This window comes from Teleopsis dalmanni, chromosome 2 (genome assembly GCF_002237135.1).
Source record: "Teleopsis dalmanni isolate 2A chromosome 2, ASM223713v2, whole genome shotgun sequence".
NCBI lineage: Eukaryota > Metazoa > Arthropoda > Insecta > Diptera > Diopsidae > Teleopsis > Teleopsis dalmanni.
The window spans coordinates 62,960,998-62,983,249 of NC_051847.1; the positions used below are offsets into that span (position 1 = coordinate 62,960,998).

Genomic DNA, 22,252 nt, shown 5'->3' on the forward strand with positions numbered 1-22,252 from the left:
CCATTTCATTGTTTGCTAGCATATCTATTTTTTCACTGCACTGGATCATATACACTAGATCACTACACTCGGAACATATAGAATGTATGCTTTATTGATTTGACACAGCTTTGATGTTAGTTGATGAGATTTGAGTTGTTTGCTTATACATGATAAATGATATACATTGATTGATACCAAATAATTTTATTTAAAAGACTAAAAGTTGTAACTTATGCGAAGTAGTATAATTTCTATGGCAGTTGCTGAGTATTATCTGTATGTATAATAGACTATTGAAGATTGTAGTATTAAATAAGAAAATCATTTCTATTGTAATCAATTTTTCTTTCTATTCTATTCTTTCTAATTTTAATTTTCCATTATTTTTAATCTTAGCTAATTTTTAAATACTGTGACTTTTTACTAACAGTTTTACATTTTAATCCCAAAAATTCTATGAAAATTAAAAAAAAAAATATATTAAGATTAGAAACCATTTGGCGATAAGTTAAAATCGTTTTAATTATAAGTATAATAGTAGATCTTTTGAACGATGTTAAGGTTTTTTATATTATTACGAATTTTTGAAATATTTTTATTAAATAAAATTTCTACAAATAAAAAAATTAGAACAAAATATTATTCTATTCTTTGTAATTTGTTTATAGATGTGGTGCCCTCCGACTCCGCCCCAGGACGAAAATGATATTTATATTGATTATTCATTATCATTCATGTATGAAATGGATACTATTCCAGATATAGATCTACCACCAATTTATGTCAAACGGGAATACAAACGTTCTCGGGCAGAAGCTGGATTACATGCAGATGGTCGTCGTTCCACAAAAATACGTAAAGAGGATAACTATTATGCACCTCGTTCTCTCTTTGATAAACCTTCTACAGCAATAGCTCGCATTCGACGAGATCTTAAAAGTCAGCGTCATAGAGGAGTTTTTAAACCCAATGTTCAAGTGGCCGGGCTTAAACCTCAAATTACTCCTAAACCGGCATCTGAACCTGATTGTATAGGGGAATGGAGTATTTTAGAAGACTTAACCATTTTAAATGTTTTAGTAAATATACAAGGCTTACCCTGCAATTTAATGGTATTGTCACCTGGTCATACACCCAATTGGGATTTAGTTGCAGAGATTGTTAATAGTTGCACTAGGACACACCGTTCCGCTAAGCAATGCCGTTGGCGTTACGAGACAGTCATACAGCCACGTGAGGAAGGAAAAGCTAGCGACAGTCCAAAGAAACAGAAAAAAATGAAAAATGCTATTAAAGTAGATTATCTCAAAGGTCCACTTCGTTACTTAAGAACTACACAATTATTTATAAATGACAACAATATGTCATTTACTAAAATGATGCGTTCACGATTTGATTGCATTAAGGCTGCATATCTGAAAAAAGCTCCACCTCCAAAACGTCATTTTTCAAACCCAACTACAATGAATCCAAAACATTTAGAAGTTTTGCAAGAACTTGGCGTTACTAGCTACGATCAGCCAATAAGTCCTTTAAATATCGCAGCAATGAAAGTAAATAAATATCGTGAAAAGCAACGTAGTCATTTACCGCCTCCACCTCCACCTACAGCCGCTGGCCAAAGTACGCATCAGCAGCAAGTTACTGTACCTACTCAAACAGCGCAAACAGCGCATACGCAGCAACAGCAACAAATAGCATCAGTGCAGCATCAATTAGTACAAGCCAACCAGCAGCAACAAATACAGGAACTTGTGCAACAGCAAAATGCTGTTACACCTTCAGCGCCTGCGCAGTTGCACACACAGCAGCTTCAAATTCAACACATATCCAATACTGGCATTGCAGGTGGCCAACAGCAATCCACAGCAACTGCAATTGTGCTACAACATGCAGGGAACTTATCACAACAATTACAACAACAAACGTCAATTACTAGCAATACTGTGCAGAATCAAACACAAGTTCTACGTGGCCATTCTGGAGCTGCGCAAATAGTAAAGGCAATTGTAGCTCAACCATCAGGATTAATTGCTACCAGTCAAATGTTGGCACAACAAAATACAACAACAGGAACTCAACATGTACAATTACAATCTGCAAGCGGTGGTAATTTGGTTGGAGCTCCAGCTTCAGTATCTGTAGTGCTCACAACTCCAGTGCAGACAATATCTTCAAATGTGCAACAATCACATCACACCCAACAATCATCCATTGTTTCCAATTCAACGCAAGTTGGAAGCATTGTACAAACTTTGCCGCAATCGATACAACAAGTGGTTCCCGTATCTCAACTAGCAAATGTAGGTACCGTTTTAACTACTTCCTCCAATTTGCAACCGAATGCTGGTACTGTTACTACACTTAATGCTTCCACATTGCGAGCACAACGCATAGTAGCTGCTACGTCTGGTACTTTGCAGGATGTTGTTTTGCAACAGCGTTCAGGTAATCCAAGTCCCACAATAGTTTCGATGCCAAATTTAGGACAGAATGTTACGCCTGCACAATTCCAAGCAGCTCAATTGCGTTTAGCAGCTTCTATGTCGAGTGGTTCGCAACAAGTGGTTGCCAAAAGTATACCAGTGAGTTCCTTACAACAAACTGCTAAACTTACACCAACATCTAGTAGTGGTAACCAGCAAGCACATATACAGCTCTATCGTCAAAGACAAGGAGTTAAAGTACTACAATCTAGTTCTTCACAAGGCACTCAATCAGTCCAAACTGCTGGTGGCCAAACTGCTTTACTCAATGCTGCAGGCACTATTATACAAGGTAATATTATGCAGGCTTCTGCTGTGACAACAGCAGTGCAGGTTCAAGGACAAAAGGTAGCTGTGGCATCGGTACCATCATCCAGTGTTGTCACTACTCCTAGCGGAGGTACCTCTTCCGTGGCAACCGTGCATGTTGCACAAAATACGGGTCGAGCGCAATTTATAAAACATGTTGGTACTGGTAAGCAAGGTGTTAGACAGGTGGGAGAAACCGATATGTTGTTAGTAAAACGACAGGTGATTGGAAGCCATTCTAAAACGCAGGTTCTGCAACAAGGGCAAATATTTGCATCAGGTTCTACTGTGAGTGGAGTACAGATACAGCAGAACACCCAAGCCACTTCAACTGGTAATGTACAATCACAGTCACAAGGGCAAACACAACAGACTCAGGTTCAACAAATAACACCACAACAAATTGCAACTCTAGTTAAAACATCTAGCGGTGCTTCTGCTTCTGGTTTAAGCGGAGTTAGTGTTGCCACTGGTGGGCAACCACAAACGGTGAATATGGCACTATCACAACTTAAACCAGGCGGACAAATAAAAGTTACAATGGCCAATCAATCTCAAATGCGTCAACTGCATATGCAGCAGCAGCTGGGTATTTCAAGGAAAATAAATCGTATGACCCAAATCGCTCCTGGAACTCAGATTAATGCAGCGGCAGTTGCATCGAATCAGCAAGGTAATAGTGGTAATGCGCAGTTAAATACTGGAGCATCAATAACAACACAAAAAAGTGCAGGAAGTGTGCAAGCTCAACTTTTACATATACAAAATTCCAAAGCGCTACCCAGTTCTGTTACAGTTCAACAAATTCAACAGGTAATGCGGCAAGGGCAACAAGGCAGTTTAACTACTACTGGCCTAGTATTAGGCAAGACAAGTGTTGGACGTGTTATACCAGTATCGGTAGCATCGCAGCCCAACCAACGACAAATACAGGTATATATTATAGAAAATGATATTATTTGACATTAAATATTAATGTATTTTTTTATTTATTTAGGTTGTTTCTGCAACATCTGCTCAAGCTATTGCAGCTAACAATATTCGCGCCCAAGTCGCTAGCGGTCAAATTAAAGTAGCACCTGGAAGCAGTCAATCACAAACACAACAAGCGCTGATTAATGCCATACAACAGCAAGCTGCTGCACAGCAAAGTCAACGGCATGCAAGTCCGGTACGTATACAGACTACGGCTAGTGGAAATTTAGTTGCTGTTGTTCAACAACAAGCTTTGCAACAACAACAAAACATTGTTGCATCTAATATGTCTGCAAACGTTGGTGCAAGTAATTCGGGACAAGAGGTTATGACAATAAATCAGGGCACAGGTAGCAACGTTAGTAGTACCCAACAACAAACAACTGTGCAACAACCAACTACACAACAAGTCCGAACGCTGGTGAAGAAAAAAATCATGCAAATACGTAGTGAAAAGGATTAAATCTACAATTACTTCATTTAAATTTATTTGGTTGGTTTTACAGCCAAAACTAAAAGAAATAAATTATTTAGAATTAATATTAAGAAAAAAGAATTTAAATTAATTTAAATGAGTTACTATTTAACAAAGAAACAATTTTGAAACAACAAATGTTAAAGTATTATTCTTAGTTGGTAGTCACTTAAATTTTAAACTAGTAATCTGTACATAGAAAAGATGTATAATTTTACTCCTTTCATTACCATGTTGAAAAAACATTTCCTTCTAAAAAATATTGAACGGGATATGAATACATAATATTTATTATTTATATATTTCGTACTAAAAAAAACAAAAAAAAAAAAATACTAAATAAAGAAAAGATAATATGAATTTGGTTTTTTAAATTTAAAATATTTCAGCTAATAAAAATGTTTAATGTATAGATTTTAAAATTGAGAATCCAGTACTATCTTGAATGGGTTCTTGGATTTTAAGCAACTTTTTATAATTTAAGAATCTGAATAATAACAATTTTTATATTATTCACACAAATCAACTTCTCTCTCGATAACTGTGAAGTAGCATACTTTTTTATTCATAACTTCTTTATTTAGCGGTTAAAAGGCTTACGCAGCCCACCATGTTTAAGATTAAAATTAAAAAAAAAAAATATCTTTGGTGGGTGTTGAGTAGCGTGTTTACTCGTTGAAATTATCGAGTGGCTCCAGGACGTAAACCAGACCGTTATTGAAAACTCGCGGGTGCAACAACAGGACAAAAGTTGAGAATTAGAATGGGATTTTGAATATAGGTGGGCAATGCAATCTTTCAGTTTTATTCAACCTGTAGTTGAGTAGAGGCAAAAATTTATGTGTATACACCTGAGGAATCTTCATATTATTTTATTATGCAGAAAATTAAATTTAACTAATTTAAGTATTGTTTAAATATTTATAGCATTTAACACATTTTTAAGATTTATATTAAGTTGTTGTAGCAATTATTGTATTAAAAAACAATTTTAAGAAAGATAATGAGAAAGAATACATAAGATAATATAAAATAGGAAAGAAGTTTGAACATATAAATCTTGTTGATATTTATTACTGTGTATTTCGTAACACATAATACATACACATCAAAAAATGTATATAAATTATTGCCTACCGCCGATTTTAAATGATGCAATAACTTTCAGTAGTAGTAGCTTTGAATAACACTGTTTATCCACCAGCAAATTTTCGAGTAAATGAGAACGTAACATCCCTGTCGAAATTTGAAAATGCAACATAGACTTTACTCGTACATTTTATTCCAAGTAAAATTGTGTTGATATGTGAATCAGCTGTTTTGGTTTGAATTTAAATTTTTGTATGGTTTATTTGCGCGGCACTGACAAAGCTATTCCATGAACATCTGTGTAAAGAGCGTAATTTGTTACTTTATTTGTGTTGCGCTCTCAGTTTGTATTTTACTTGTGTATTACTCGAGTTTTACTATGAGTAGCTGGTGGAACAGACCTAATATGAGATAGAGAATAGTATAAAACAGGAGATTGGCAACACTAGCCTAATTGGGTTAGGAGATAGTGCAATTTACAATAGAACATATGTGTGACGTGAAGGTGAATTGAGCGACAGATTGGGTACAAGACAATAACAGACAACTTAAGTCGTGATAGCTATACTCTAAAACAAGTTGGGTTAGAACATGTGTAGCCCACGAAGAAATCGTTTTTTTTCCCTGGATTTTCCCTCCATCTATTCTTATTAATGGTGCAGAGGAAAAAGAAAGAGAACTCTATTGGAAAAGGATACAAGGATTCTCACAATTTAAAATGCTGTTAGGGACTTACAACCTTTAACGCTTCAAAGATTGCATGGCACTAAGCATTATTACGGAATTATTGACCGGTCACTGTAGATTTTATAATCACCTATCAAAGTTAGAAATTCAATCCAACCCAGACTGCAGAGAAGAGAGATTACCTGCATATCATGTGCTTGGTGAGTACCCGGCACTGATGCACAAGCGGAAGAAACACCTAGGAGTGTATTTCATGGATCATAAAGATTCAAGACTAGGAAAGGTAGGCACTATATTATCTTTCATTAAAGAAATCGGACTTGGAGAAACACTCTAACCCGAGTAAGGGGCACAATAGATCTTTTAGGTCGCAGTGCACTTTTTTTCTAATAATAATTAATGGTATTCATTATTCTGTATAGATATGGGACTGTACTACTAGTTGGGTTTGGTGATGTAAGGTCAGTAATTTAGCTATCGTGAGTTGCTCTCGTTATTGTAACTGTTGGACAACGTAAAGGCACCTCGATAGATATCAAGACAAACACAATGGGCTGAAAGGATAGAAAAAGATTTACGCGGATTGCGTGTGAAATAAGTTAAGAGAAGAAAAAAATGAGCAGGAATGGTTGTTGAAGCGAGCCCGGCTAAAAAAGATCTTGTTAGAAAATACATAAACTGAAAGTGTCTTTTAATTTAAATACAGTGGATAACTAAATGATAAACAATACACCAATCAAAATTTCAGATTTAGATTTGAAGCTATTTTTATAAATATAAGTACACTTATATCTCGTTTAACAGCCACTTCGGACAAACTCAAACTGGATAAGGTCCAACCGAGTTTCTGACCGTGTTTCACTTAACTAAAAACACCTCATTTAACAGTCGCAAAACTCTCTTGAAAACTGTAAAAAGTGTAGAAGACGATAAATATGCCTTTTTTTAATGTGCTAATATGGTTTGATAATGAATGTGCAGAAAGGCTTTCTAGAAAAGATAGAAGGAAATAAAAATGTCATTTCTTGTTGGCGCATTGCGTTACCGTATTGGGACAAACTCGAGGGTGTAAAACTACCTTGATTCTTTGGCAAAGCTTAAAATGCTATTTAAAGGAAAACGTTGCAGTTGACTAAGATCCTTAAAGAAAGTAGCCCGCCCTTAAAGTGTTGAGTCGCCGCTATGCATGAGCTTGGCACAGACAAAGCAGATGAGAGGCTTTTTTATCGTCTTCCCCACAGCTGCGATACATGTAATTGAAGAGTGATTTAATTTTTTAGTATAATTTCCTAATCTGCAATGACCTGTGACTAAACGTACCACAAGACTGATATCTTTTCGGTCAAATACTCAATGAGTGTATTGGATTTAGTTTTACGGGAACGTGGTCAAATTACATACAGATGCATATAGCATAGACCAATCTCTTTGAATAATTACAACATGGTAAACCGGTAATTTATAGATCGCGTTTTGATTGTGATCACTACTCTTGTATGCAGAGTAACTGATGCAAAAGTAAGACTCAGTGCCTTATTGTGCAAAACTTTGTGAATGTTTTTCACTAAACATACTAGATAGATTCATGAATAAAATATTAACACTGCTCGGATGCAAGATGGTGCATGATGAATTGTGAAACAATACTTAATTAGGATATAGTTTTAATTAAAAAATTATATATCAGCTGTTTTATTGTCGTTATATTGACAAAAGTATTATTAGAATAAGACCATGTATGTGTATATATGGTATTGTTTCGTTATTATTTGTTATATTTATGACTTATTCAATATTATAAATTGAATGAGGCGTTGTTGTCGTTGTATTTCTACTAACTGTTGTGTTGGGTTAATGCCTTTGCTATGTACAATAAAATTTATTACAGCAAACTCTATATACTATATTTCACAAAACAATAATTAAAAAATAAAATTAAACGCCCTCTTCAAAACATTAAACTCGTTCCCTTCTATTGTGAAGTTATTCTATTTTCAAGTTTGTTTGTGATAAGTTTCCTAGACTACCACTCGAAAACATGGCGATACAAAAAATATTTTAAACGAAAAACAATATTATTTTATTAAACCAAGGATATAAATGACGATTTTTTCTATTTGAATATATAAACGGATAAAAATAATAATTAAACCTCGATCAGATGTCTTTATTTAATGTTTGTAATTGGTGGACAACTCAGTGTTCGGACTTGAATGAAAACTACGATGTCGCTAGTTTACTTTGTGCACGGTTCGGTCTGGAGGAAAGTGAAAAGGATTATGTGGTTGTTGGTTCACATGGTGGTCATTTGAGTATCTTTTATCCAACACTGGAACCAGATCGTATTGAAGAGAAAAACTGTTTTAAGCCTACGGATTTGTTGTTGGAAACAGTACTTGGAGAGCCAATTTTAGGTATTTTTGCTGGAAAGTTTAGCAGGTGAGGATGTTTAAATACACAGAAATTAATGAAATTAAATGATAACAGTATATTTTTGTTTATAGTAATATTCGAGATGAAAACAACAATCAATTAGCCGTTCTGCATTTGCGTTCAGTTGCCATTTATAACATTCAAACGGTAGGAGGTGTAGCAGAACATGGTACACAATTAAGTCTACAACAATTGACAGAGTACAAGTTCGAGCGGGGTGCATACAGTTTCTGTAAAGGACATTTTGGTCAAGTAAAGGGACGTGAATTTTTTTGTATTGTACATTTGGATGGTACACTTACATTTTACGAACAGGATGGAATATTATATGAATGTCATTTTCCAGGCCCACGTGCACTACCAACTCCGATAGCTTACTGCGAAAGTACGGATTGTTTTTATCGATTTAGTGCCGAATGGAACTTGGAATGCTATACGTAAGTTTTTTTTACTTTTTAGCAATTATAAAAATAAAGTGGATTTTCATAAACATTAATAGTAATTATCTTATGACAACAATTTTTTTATCTACAATAGAAATTGACTTAATCCATTTCTACGTATTCACAATTTTTTTAGAATTCTATCAATCAGGTGAAATTATTTGTCTGGGTATATCCTGTATCCATATAACAGTTTTGGTATGAATTCTGAATTCCTAAATATGTGAATTGTTTAGACTTTATAACTCGCACAAAATGTTATCTGCATTGATGGTACATATATAGGTATATTCTATAAGTTGAATTTCAAAAAGAAGACTCTATGTAAGTTGAGGTCAGTAAAATATAATGAAACGAGAGTCATTATTTATATTTTGAGCTTAATAATGAAACAATACTAAACAATATTTGTCGTAGAAAATTGTTTTATTATTTCACGAAGTATTTTTCCTTATGATTAATACCCTTTTGGATGCGTTTTTCAAAGCATTATTTCCAATCTTCTTCAGACACCTCCAAAACATTATTTTTATATGCTTCATGATTTCTGCTTCTCCACTGACAAAAATCGTTATCTACACAATTTATTCTTGACGTTCGGGAACGAGAAGAAATCGTTGGGTACCAATTCAGGACTGTACGGCGGATGACCTATCAATTCGATTTTTTTTATGTTTAAAGAGTCGGTTGCTAGACGAGATGTGTCAGCACTCGCATTGTCTTGATGGAGATAAAGAATGTCTGACGGCGCTTGTTTGTTTTCCGTATTACACTGAAGACTTCTGGTAAATAAACGGTTGCATACAGATATAGTTGCCACATGAAAAAACAAACGACCATTTGTTTCGAAGTATGTCGCATTAAAATCTTGCAGTATCCATCAATGTTTTTGAGAAGAACAATTGATTTTGGATGACCTTCAATAATTTCGTCAGTGAGCTAACTGTGGCCACGATTAAAATCATTGTACCAGCGTTTCACAGTAACAAAGGATAGAGCTATATCGCCAAATGTGGAAATAAGTTGATTAATGCACTCTTGTCTTGATAATCCATTTCGGGTTAATTCCATTTTTTCGCGAACATTCAATTTACAAATTACTGTAAGTAACACAAATAACGATCTTTTGACAAAAAGACTATGGTAGGTTATGTTTAATAATATAAAACTTTCGTATGAAAACGTCAGATGATACCTGACAACAATCAATGTTGCCAAGGCTCAAAATATAAATATTGACCCTCGCACAATAGGCAATAGTTGCTTTTAAGTGTAAGCATAGTTGTCCCATTAACCTAACATATTGTCTCAAAGCTAGTTTTATTTAAAGTTTATCTGATTATCTATAAGATTATCTGTTACAAAATCGTGGATAATTTAAAAAAACTAAAACCACGCAGAAATTACTATGTAAGCTTTTCAGAAATCATCATACATAATAGAATAGAACAGAATTCAATAGATATTTAGGCTCTCAAAGGAAGTAAATACTATGCCTATAGAAAATCTTTTCGAGTTTCGAGTTACCATTCACAAAGAATGTACCTAGAGGAGTCATATCCACATTAATTTGCCACTGCAGGCGAACCCATATTGTTAAGACAATAATGTAGGTTAAAAAATTCAGAAAGGTAACTCGCCAGCAACCTTATTTCTGTAGTAAAAATGATCTTGTTTCATCAGAAAAAGAAAATTACGAATATGTTCAAAAAGTATCCGGATTTTGTTGTTTGTTAACTGCTCCTTAAGTAATAGACCTTTTTCAAAATTTTTTTGTTTTGTTATGTTGGTACACCCTTTCTTGACTATGTTACAAATTTGAGCGCCATTTGTCAATTAGTTTGTTTACAGCAGCTGTTAATGTGAGACTACCTCAAACGCGTTTAGCGATTATTACTAAGGAAAATTCTTGCTGTATGCGATTTTTTGACCAAACCACTGTCATCGCTCAGGCACCATATTCGCCAGATCTGGATCCATGCGACTTTTTACTGTGCCCGAAACTCAAATTGTCCCGTCGTGGTAAGCGTTTTGAGTCGATCGAATCGGTAAAAGAGAATTCGCTGAACGAACTAAAAGTCACACCTTCACGTGCCTATGTAAAGTGTATGGAAGATTGGGTTTAGCGTTGGCATATGTATCGCTTTAGATGGAGCATATTTTGAAGGAGATAAAATAAATTTGGAATAAAATTTAAATTTGTTTGTTTTATTTACAAAATCCGAGTACTTTTTGAGCAGAAACTTTATAAACCAAATTTTTTATATATTGTTATTTCAGGTATCAAGATTTGGCGCATTCTTCAATAAATAAATCCAATTTTCAATCAATTTGGTCTGTATGTCTAGGGGAAGGCATTATCGATATAAGCGTAGTTCAAGCAAAAGAGTAAGTACAAAAGAAATTGTTGATATAATATTTAGTTTGGTAAAATTAAAACGTAGTACAGTGATTTCCAAGAAATGATTTAACCGGAAGCGAAGTACCATTTTGATTTTGACGAACTAAGAAAGAGGACTAAAACTTGAGGACTTGATTGATCATTGTCATTTGAGTAAAGATAGTAAAATTTGGTATTAAATTATGAAGAGCTTACCATAACTGTCATTAGTTTAGAATCAAACTGTAATCTAAAGATATATACCAATTAAAAAATTGTTATCTTAACAGGGAATATGCAACTATAATGGTGTTGGGTGAAAGAAATTTTATCAGTTTGCGAGATAATGGAACGTTAGAGTTTATACTTAAATTAGATTATGTACCAAAATGTTTCTATACATTTCTTGTGGGATATTATTGGGGTAAGTCAGATAAATAATTTTGACTTTAAAAATTAAACGCATTTTCTTCAATTCACTACTTAAGAACCAAATGCACGATTGAAAACTGTTATTGTATCGGATAGTGCCAAGCTATTTATATATGAAGACGCTAATATTTTATGGGCAGCACAATATAATAATGTGGCACCAGTTGCTATACAACGCTCCAATTTGCATGGGTTGCCTGGTGGTATTGTAACCTTAGGTCCAAGCGGACAATTACTAATTGGTTATTTGGGTTCTGAACCTTACGTTTTTCAAGTACCGCCATTGGAACAAACTGAAATTAAATTTAATCAAGCGCACAAAGATCTTATGCAACTTGAAGATGAAATTAAAGAAGCAGTTGACACCAGAGATATGGAAGCATTAAATCAACGTGCCTATGAAAATGTTCGAGTACACTTTTCAATTGATAAAGAAATCAAAGATGATATAGATGATATACTTCTTGACATACCAGCTGATGTAGCACTTAAGGAACTTCCGGCATGTGGTGGAGCATTAAAACTTAAGTGTAAAATCGAGTTGGCTGAATTACAAATAACATTTAGTACACCAGAAGGCATACGTTGTACACAGGAAACTATTACCTACAATGATATGGCGGCAGGTACGAACAAGACTATAGAATTTGATTTTTATATTGCGGAACTGTTACATGTACACTCCACCCGGGTCGATGTGGTTATTTCCTTTATAACGCCTAAGGTACACTTTATATTAATTTTATAGAAATTTTCATTACCAAATATTTTTTATGATCTATTTGGAAAGGGAATACCACGTGTTATTCAAAAAACAGCATATTTACCACTGAGTATGTTCTTCAAAACCAGAGCACCACAAAAAGCTGCTGCTATCAAATTTACTTTTGACTTGAAAACTAAACTACCCACCCCATTATTAGCGACATTTTTTCCGGAATTTACATCCTCGGAAAGTGATGCTCAAGCTATTGGTCTAGTACTTCTATGTCCCGCTGATGATAAGTCGGATGAGATAGTAACTGTTGTTGCAGCTAAAAATTCGGATCGTCTGAGGTAATTTATTTTTTTTTAGCAAAACGTTATTTAATTTGAATAATTTATTTGATATTCATATTCTTTTGATAGAATTCAATCGGACTGTTTGGAAACGTTTCCCATGATTTTAGAGCGATTAATAACTGTGACATTGGAGAACGAGAAAAGTAAAGAAAGTTTAGAAAAAATCAAAAAAGGAAAAATTAAAGGAGCTATTAATCGTAATACGCATTGTATTGTGGCAACTCCGTTTTTACCTAGTCAGCATATCTTACATCGAATAGATATGCACCACGAAACTGAAGAAAATATCAGAAAACAAACTGTAAGTAAAACTACTGGCACGATTTCTATTTCTATAGCTCTCTAATTGAACAAGGAATTTCAGGAGTTCTAGGTTATATGAAAATTTTACAATGAAAATCTTAAACAGCAAGCAGATTCGCTAGATCGTTAGGTTAGATTAGGTACTAGCGGCGCTTCAAAGGGATTCACTTAGGTGCATTGGCCTATTGTGTTACCGTATAAGGAAAAAACTCAGAGATTTCAAATCATCTTAAACCATTGGGAAAGCTTCAAATTTTATTTAATGGGAGGTCTTAGAGTTAACGAAGATCTCCTAAAAAAGGAGGCCGCTAGAGTAGATAGTCCTTACTAGTTATTTTTGTCATTAATGTAAATTCTACATTATACCAGTTGGTGTTATATGGTGTGTATAGTTTTTGTGAGCGTAATCAATGTGAAAAAGCATATTGTATAAAGGCTATAACGGCATATAGCTTAATAAAAAAAGTTGCTTAGAAAATACAGTTTAAGTCAAATTCACTGTTAAATCGGGGCGCCACAGAAATATGAATCTTGACAAAATGTTTATATTATAGTTGAAAGTTTTTAAAAGATATAAATGTTTGGTATAAAGGCGGAATTGGATGAACTTTGGTTGCAATTTAAATCACTACAACGGGAATTACAGGAGAAATCGACAGATGAACCCAAAGAAACACTGCAAATGCAAATTGAAGAAAATTATGATCACCTGATCATTGAAGGAGACAAACTAGTAGAATTGCGCAAGGATGAAAAGAAGTAAATATTCCATAAATTTTAGGCATTATATTAATAATTATATCACAACAGGCAACGCTGTGACCTTACTTGCTCTATCGCAACTACAACATTAGTGTTATCCTGTCTTTGTATGGAAGAGAAAATCGTAAATGTAGTATCGTCAGTGTTATGCACTCCAGTGGAAGACTGGACTGAAGTGGTAATTTGTAAAATACAACATTTGCAAATTTGTCCATAGTAAATAATTTATGCTATACATTTATAGAGCTGGGAAGAGTCAATGTCACCTGGTATTGATATGTTACATCATTATGGTCCTTTAACTAGAAACAAGAACTCTAATGCTAATGGCGTTGACGATAAAACCACCGCACAACCGAGTTTTGATTATGGACGCTTTAGGCGTCATTTTGCAATTTTTTTTGATCGTATTGTACGTCTCGCATCAAGAGTAGATCTTAACAGGAACACATCTAATAAAAGTCATCGTGATGATCTTGCACCGTTGCTTGATAATAATGACAGTACTGGAAGTTCAGACCCTATGGTAGCACAAGTTGATAAGTCCAGTACTTTACATCGCAGTACATTAGAAACTGTGCAGGATGATGGTAATGAATATGATGAAGAGGATTTGCGTGAAGTTGGTTATAAGAAAGACTATGGTAGTAAAGAAGAGGAAAAATCTTCTGAAAATACGTCAGACTGGGTTAATGAAAACTATGAAATACCCTCCAATGAAGAATTGTTTAGTGATTTGGGTATTTGGTGGTAGTTTCAAAATGAATATTTATTTAAAATAACTTGAATACGTCTTTAAAATATTTTTTAATTCATGTACCTAATTTTTTTTGTTATTTGCACCAGAAACGAAAATATATTTTTATCTCGAATTCATCAATATCTTCAAGACTTTTACAATTCATAGGTACAGGTAATGTCTATATCCCTAGATGTATTGGCACATATCGAATTATTGATATTGTCAATAATTTCTTTAATTTAAGTTAATTATTTAAGAAAAATCGATTAGTTTAAATTACTATAAACCTTGCGTTTTAGCTTCTATTAGGTGAAAAGAGTCCTATCGGTTCTTTACCATGCTCTTAGAAATATTTTCTTTTAGCTTACTAAAGGACAGTAACCAAAGATTCGTGGTGTTAGACAATAATTTCTGTATCAACTTATAGTGCTTTGTGATAAATATTTCAAAGATCAAGTAGTTGGATGTATGGAAAAAGTGGTAAGATGTATACTATTCGCGACTTCCGTCACTGAATAAAAAAATCATCACCACAAACCCTTTTTCTTAACTGATGTTTTGGTAATAGGTTTACCGAATCTGACTATGTCATAAGAAAATTTTTACAAATGGTCTCAATAATTCGAAGAAGGCAGAGAAAGCGTTAAATACAAGATCCACGCTAGATGGCCATCAACATTAAGTTATGAAGAACTTAATAAGAAAATGAAAAAAGTTGGTTTTTTGGCATTCTTAAAACACATCAAAGATAGTGTTAATAATTGATTTGGATCATTTAGATAAGTCCAGAACATTTTAAGAGATGTTTTGTTTTGTTTATAATCTCGTTTGTTGTCAAAAATAATTAATATTTTTGAAAAACAGCGTCTTTCGTCGAATAATGTTTTCTGAGTAACAGAATGAAATGAAATGTATATTAACTGGAGATAAGAATTAGATCTATGCATATGACCAGACGTCCACTAAAGCCAAACAGTGCAAGAAATTAATCAACCCCAAAACATTACGCTAAAGTAGTTTAAATATTACAGTGATTTTAACAGTTTTCTTAAATTATCGTGATTTGATCCATTGTTAATTTCTTTCGCTGGAACAGGACTCTCTGTTAACAGAGAATAATAATTAAGCGTAATGTAATGTTTACGTAGAACTACTTACAAAGAGAGGCCAGAATTATGAACATACAATTCTTTGTTTTAGCACTATAATCCACTACGATTTAGAAGCTCAGACTCTTTTGATCTATTGTATTCACCATGTGACTTCTAGCTATTTTTAAGCTCAATATAGCCACTGTAAGTAAACTATTTCGTTACTATTTAAAAGGTAAAAACCAAATCCTTGTGCGCTTTAAAGGCAATTCCGAAAATCATCTTTAATATATATCTTAAAAGGAACGGGCTTGGAAGAAACGCTGGTATAAGTGTATTGTATCGACAGGAGAGTTCTTTAAAGGCGTCGAAAAAGATTAAGAAGAATAAGTATAGGTTTTGAAAGTTATAAACAATTAAAGTCATTCCGGCGAACTCAATTTAGGTTCAAGCGAACCTGTCGTTTGAAATTTTTGGTGAATTGTACTCGAATTCCGGATGATATCAAAAAGGTCTTTGTGTTTATCGGGATTTAGGCATTTAGTTTGCAAACAAAAATTTGTGTGTGTGAGTGAAAAAGTGAGAGTATAATATGCTATATATAAGTATCATGAATAACAGGAGTAACATAATGTGGCAATGCGACACGAACTATTTCTACAAGGATGAAATAACACCTATTTTTTGTAGAATTAATGCTTAAAGCTTTCAATTATAAAAGTGTACTCGAATTATAAAGTCGTGTTTCGACCAGCAGTTTAAATAAATAATAGATCAAATGAAGAAATATAGAAAATAAAAGTCTTTCAAGTTTTCTTTAATTAAAATAATTAAATAAAGTCTATAAAAAAATATATATTCTAAAACTATATGCAAAAATCTTTCTTAAGTCTAGCCTGTGTAGTCGCAAGGTTGGTTTTTAGAGTATTTATGGATGGTGGGTCTTTAGGAAGATCATTGTTGTTGTGTTCTTGATTGAAGTCGTACAAGTTTATCTAGTTGGTGACTTAGATATGTGGTGAACATATATATAAAGTTATAAAAAAATATAAATAATATATTGTTTATAAATATATTGTTTTAAATTGTTTGAAGTACTGCTATATCCTAAAAATCACTTTAAAGGTCAGTTATGTTTTATCACCACGTGAAATTTTTATTTTATTAATAAGGACTTATAAATGTTTTATTTTAATATAATACAAATATATATATATATAAATATATATTTAGTACTTTTTTTATTAAGGAAATAATTGTGGTTTTATCTATTACAACATAATGAGTCAGTATTTAAATTTATTATTCCATTGATTGAAATATTTGATTTATTTTTAAGTCATGACTCAATTTGAGTTGTGAGCCTTACTCCATATTTTGCAGTTATTTTTATTATAAAATCATCATTAAACTTTTTTAATGACAATATAATAATAAGTACAAACAAAATAAATAAAAAAAAGTGTTTATAAAAAGTGATCACGTTTTTTGAAAATGTTTTTTTGACGAGTTTTTTTTTCATTATAAAAAAGATCAGATTTTGGGTTGTAGGATCGAAAAAGTGTTTTGTTTTCGTTTGAAGTTTTTGGTAATAAAAAATTCTGAATTAACTTTAACACATGTGAATGGGAACAATTCAAGCTTCAAGCGAAATTTTCGATTGTTTATGAGCGGAAATTAAAATGAATTTTTTTACATTATTTTTATTGATTTAAGTATAAAAAATCGCTTCCATTTTTAATTCTCATTGCATTGTTAATTATTCACACATATTAATTACGATGCACATTTGATGTAATTGCGAACCTGTGCCTGTCAAATTAAAATGAAAATATTAATTATAAAAAAAGATGAACACTTGTCCGCTGTCAAACGAGGCATTTATTTAGCTCACTTAAATTTAACTTAGTTAATAAGAATTACTAATTTCGATAATGAGAAATTTCGTATATATATAAACCGAAGTCCTTCAGAAAAGCAAGCCATTAAGTGTTATATATCTCCAAGAACAAGTAGCAAACCAAAAATGTCTTACAAAATGTATTTCAAAGTACTTAGTTTGATTTTCATATATGCAAATGTAACGAAATTTTCCGTATTATCAGCGAGTACAAAACTTTCTTGGTGTGATCCAGAATTATGTCCCAACGGCGGAACAAATATTGCCTGCAACAATGATGGAGTATGACATACTATATAGACCAACAGTACAACAATAAAATTTATTACAAAATTTTCTATTTTCTTTTAGAATTTCAATGAACGTTGCCCACCAGATACAACTATGTTAGACCTACGTCCTTATCGATCATTCATTCTACATGAGCACAACAAACGACGCAACTTTATAGCAGCTGGCCTATTACCGGGCTATTATCCTGCCTCACGTATGGCAACGATGATTTGGGATGATGAACTTGCATACTTGGCTGCATTAAATTTAAAGGCTTGCTATGTGGATCACGATCCTTGCCACAACTCCTATCGCTTCCGTAATGTCGGACAAAATTTATCAGGTGTTGATCGTCAACATGATCTTCCAACAAATATTACTGATCTTTTATTACAATCAATGGGTTTATGGTTTGGTGAATATCCTTTGATTGATAGTAGTTACATTAGCAAGTTTCGTGTTGCATCTAATTTGTAAGTGTTTTAAAATCTTTACATATATTTAAATTTCTATAGTCTGTTTTTATATATTTCAGTGAGGAATATGGACATTTTGTTGAAACTGTGATTGATCGAAATACTCATGTTGGTTGCGCCATGGTGCGGTACACCCATGCTGAATATCCATTCTTGTACATATACAATACAGCTTGTAATTATGGTAGTGTCTATGCTGTGGGTGCAGAAGTGTACCGTGTGGGTGAGCCTGCTTCTGAATGTGAAACTGGCTCTAATCCTTTTTATCCTTCATTGTGTTCAATTGAAGAAAAAATGAATCCTAATTATAGTTAATAAATAAATTAATTAATAAAAATAAATTATTTTACAATTTAAAAACTTGAGTTGTATGAGTTATTATTGCATTTCGAATAGTAAGAATAGTTCATTTATGATCTATAAAACAGAAGATCGATCAACAGAAGATATTTTTTTCGAACAAGGGAACGAAAAGAATTTTGTAGAAATCTACAATAATATTAATCAAGAAAAGCAGTTTAAAAGAGTTTTATGAGTTATTAGTTTATTCTTAATAATATGAATAGATCAAAAAAATTCAATAAAATAAATCAAGAAGGGAACGAAAAATATCCGTTGGAACTATTAATAATACTTGTCAAGTATTACTGGTGAACATAGATAAACGGAAAGCGATCAGCTCATAAACCACGTTCAATGCAATTAAAATAATTATAGAACTTTCAAATGATATTTAATAGTAATCCTAATAATTAGGCTACAATGACCGAAACCTTGAAGCTAGAAAGCAAAGTCAACGAAATTGATTGCAAACTCAGCTGCAGTACTGATTACTACTCGATCATTGAAACTGACAAAAATGTACTTCTTTTCCAAGAGAAGTATATTACAGTGTAAAGTATATGACAAAAAGATCTTTCCAAAAATCGTTTGACTTTAAAACGAAAATGTACGCAATAGGTAGATGCGTCAGGTTCAACCTTGAAAGCAACTACCGGAACCGTAAAATTGCAATACTGACAGCCAGGCAGCTATAAAGGCACTCATATCCTATCACGTGACATCCAAACTGGTATGGGAGTGCATTGACAAGCTGAATATGCTTGACTAGAACAATCAGGTGCACTTAATACGGATTCCGCAGCATGCTGGTATCCAAGGTAATGAAATGGCAAACAAACTCGAAAGAAGAGGCGTGGCTTCAATAATAATAGGCCTAGAACTCTGCTGCGGTCTAGGCAAAAGGAACTCTATCCCTTCTTATCAACGGCGCTAAGGAAAAGGAAAGAGAACTGTATTGGGAAGGGCTATTAAGACTATCACAATTTGAAATGCTTTTAGGGACTTATAACCTTAAGCGCTTCAAGGATTCTATAGAACAAACAAAGAATAACTTAAGAATTATAACGAGATTACTAATCGGTCACTGTATATTGAATAATAACCTAACAAAGTTAGGAATCCAATTAAACTCAGAATGCAGATATTGTTGAGAAGAGAGAAAAACTGTATATCATGTGCTAAGAGAATGCCCAGCACTGATGCATAAACGGAAGAAATAGTAAGTCAGTTACTATATTATAGTTCAGAATACAAAAAGTTCTATTAAAATCTAGTAAAAATTAGAATTCATTGTATTTAGTACTATTCCCAAATATCTGATTACATTGGTTCGGGTATAGCAAAAACATTGTCGACAAATATACTTATCTAGGATGACAGTTTAATGAATGGGATGATTCTAATACAGTAGGCGTTTGAATCGAGAAGGCAAGAATTTTACAAAAAAGGAACAGCGTTTTGTTCTCGAAGTTGTCGTTATAATCAAATAAGAATTATTATTTATTTAAAAAAAAAATGAACTTCGACGTTTTTTCTCCTTTACTTCACAAACCCGAAATAAGCGTGAACAATATCTGTTGCTGCTATGAATAAACTGCAATCTTCGAATCGACTGCTGCTATAGATGTATGCTTTTACCGTGTTGGTTTGAGTAGTATTTAGTAGTGTTTTTATGAAAGAACAAAGAAAAAAATATTAGATTATATACTCGACGTTGAAACGATTAAAAATGGAATACTTTGTGTATATATAAAGATATCCAGAAAATAAGTGTTTGCTAAAATTGATTATGCCACGAAGGCGTGTTCTGGGGAACCGCTCTTTCGGAAAGGTACAAACATGACAAGGATACGGATTATGTTAGCCCATGATCGATGCAGATGAGGCACCTACAAGAAAAAACAAATTTTTAACCACCACCTCTAGATTTAAAAAAAAAAAACAGACAAAAACTATAAAAGAAATTTGACTACAAAAATATGGTAAGATTTCAGATACTTTTAGAAGTCCAAAATAACATCTCACTACAAGTATTGGGGTGAGATCAACAATTCTCATGATACATCAATGCACCAGCAAAAATTTTGAAAACATATATTTAACATGTATAAAAGATACAGAATACTTTTACATACAAGAGTCAGATTTAAAATGAACACATTATGTTCCACCTACTAAAACATAATACTAACTTTGAATATTACAAGTTCAAAAGAGTCAAAAAAAGTGATCTAAAACTTAACATTCTAAACTCACTAGATATGCCCTCAAGGAATCTTTTCTCGTTTTTATATCGAGATTATCAATAAGTCATTGGAACTATAAAATTAATTTTTATTGCAAAAATTGAAGCTTTTTGAGGCAATTGTTTTGAAACTAGTATGTAATAAAATAATTTTAAATTAAGTTACTTGTTATTTAATTTAAAATTTTTTTTTACAAATTTTAACAAATATATTGACATATGTTGATATGTGCTTCGACCAATTAAACCAACGAAACCAATTTTTGATTACCAATGATAATTTTAAAACATCACAGTGAGTTTTAGTTTGAAAGAAATTAAAATAAATATTATTTTCCATTATTTAAAATTTATTTTAGATCCAAAATTTCATATAACCATATAGATCCATAGATCATATAGATCCAAAATTGCATTAATATTATTCATTATGTTTAATTGGAACTAATATAAAAATGGACATTTTATAAGAACGCTTAATCCATTGAAGGCTATAGCAGCTGGGGGTAGATCTGTACCGATGGATTGCATATACTTAAATGAATATTTTAGATAGGATGTATATATTAGTAAATAAATTAGTTTCTTATATAAAATCTTCTATCGGAAACGTAAGTTGGTATGATTCTTACCATTCAAATGTGGTAAAAATTCGTTTATAAGTCTGAAAATTTTATATAAAATTAAGAGGTATTTGAATAGTCAGTTTGTACAGAGTTTCAACCAGGACCGATCGGATCGAAATGAAGTTCAAATATACGTTTTATATAAATATGTTTTTATAATTTGAAAAGTGTATGTAAAAGTATCACTATAATTTTATTTTGGTGATATCGCTAAATTGATAGCATTCTAATGCGTCACCATCCGGGACTTCAGCATGATCAATTATCCAATAAGTTTGCATCAGTTGCTTTTGTAATTATAGTTTTGAGTGTACTGCGATGATAGAAAACCATCGGTTTGAAAGAGTTTTAGGCAAATAACTGATTTGAAGAGAGTGACTCATAAGGATTGAGGTCATAAAAAAAATTCAATAAAAGAGTTGAAAACCAAATAGTCTAATAAAAATTTATTGGGGGGTTGAGTCATGTGCTGATACAGTTGTATTGCTAGCATAATCGGTGAGACCACCGATTTAAGGTTGTGAATCAAAATAAATGTTGATTGATGGATTATATTTTTGGGTTTTATTTAATATTTTAGGATACTTTGTACACAGAATCAATATAAAATATTTTTTATTATATAAAGAACCGAATTTTAGTTAAATACTGTTATGGGTAAAATCGAAAATTCGATTTCAATTGTCTATTTCAGGATATAGTTATCTGATTTTCGTGATTTAGGATCAGGCAAATGTTT

General features: G+C 32.6%; 3 protein-coding genes across 3 annotated transcripts; all 3 read left to right on the forward strand.

Moving 5' to 3' along the window:
• Positions 1-637: 637 nt before the first annotated feature.
• Positions 638-4,285, forward strand: LOC119678068 (helicase domino-like). The gene is made up of 2 exons (XM_038089719.1): positions 638-3,710; positions 3,775-4,285. Exons 1-2 carry the CDS (start codon positions 651-653, stop codon positions 4,213-4,215), a joined length of 3,501 nt encoding a protein of 1,166 aa, XP_037945647.1. The 5' UTR covers positions 638-650; the 3' UTR covers positions 4,216-4,285.
• A 3,879-nt stretch (positions 4,286-8,164) lies between these two features.
• LOC119684738 (protein PTHB1-like) lies at positions 8,165-14,572 on the forward strand. The gene is made up of 10 exons (XM_038098846.1): positions 8,165-8,442; positions 8,508-8,873; positions 11,160-11,267; positions 11,550-11,683; positions 11,748-12,415; positions 12,482-12,747; positions 12,820-13,054; positions 13,649-13,815; positions 13,867-13,996; positions 14,063-14,572. The coding sequence occupies exons 1-10, from the start codon at positions 8,165-8,167 to the stop codon at positions 14,570-14,572; spliced, it is 2,862 nt and encodes a 953-aa protein (XP_037954774.1).
• A 3,048-nt stretch (positions 14,573-17,620) lies between these two features.
• Positions 17,621-18,641, forward strand: LOC119684551 (antigen 5 like allergen Cul n 1-like). The gene is made up of 3 exons (XM_038098610.1): positions 17,621-17,833; positions 17,903-18,297; positions 18,360-18,641. The coding sequence occupies exons 1-3, from the start codon at positions 17,678-17,680 to the stop codon at positions 18,613-18,615; spliced, it is 807 nt and encodes a 268-aa protein (XP_037954538.1). The 5' UTR covers positions 17,621-17,677; the 3' UTR covers positions 18,616-18,641.
• The last annotated feature ends 3,611 nt before the right edge of the window (positions 18,642-22,252 follow it).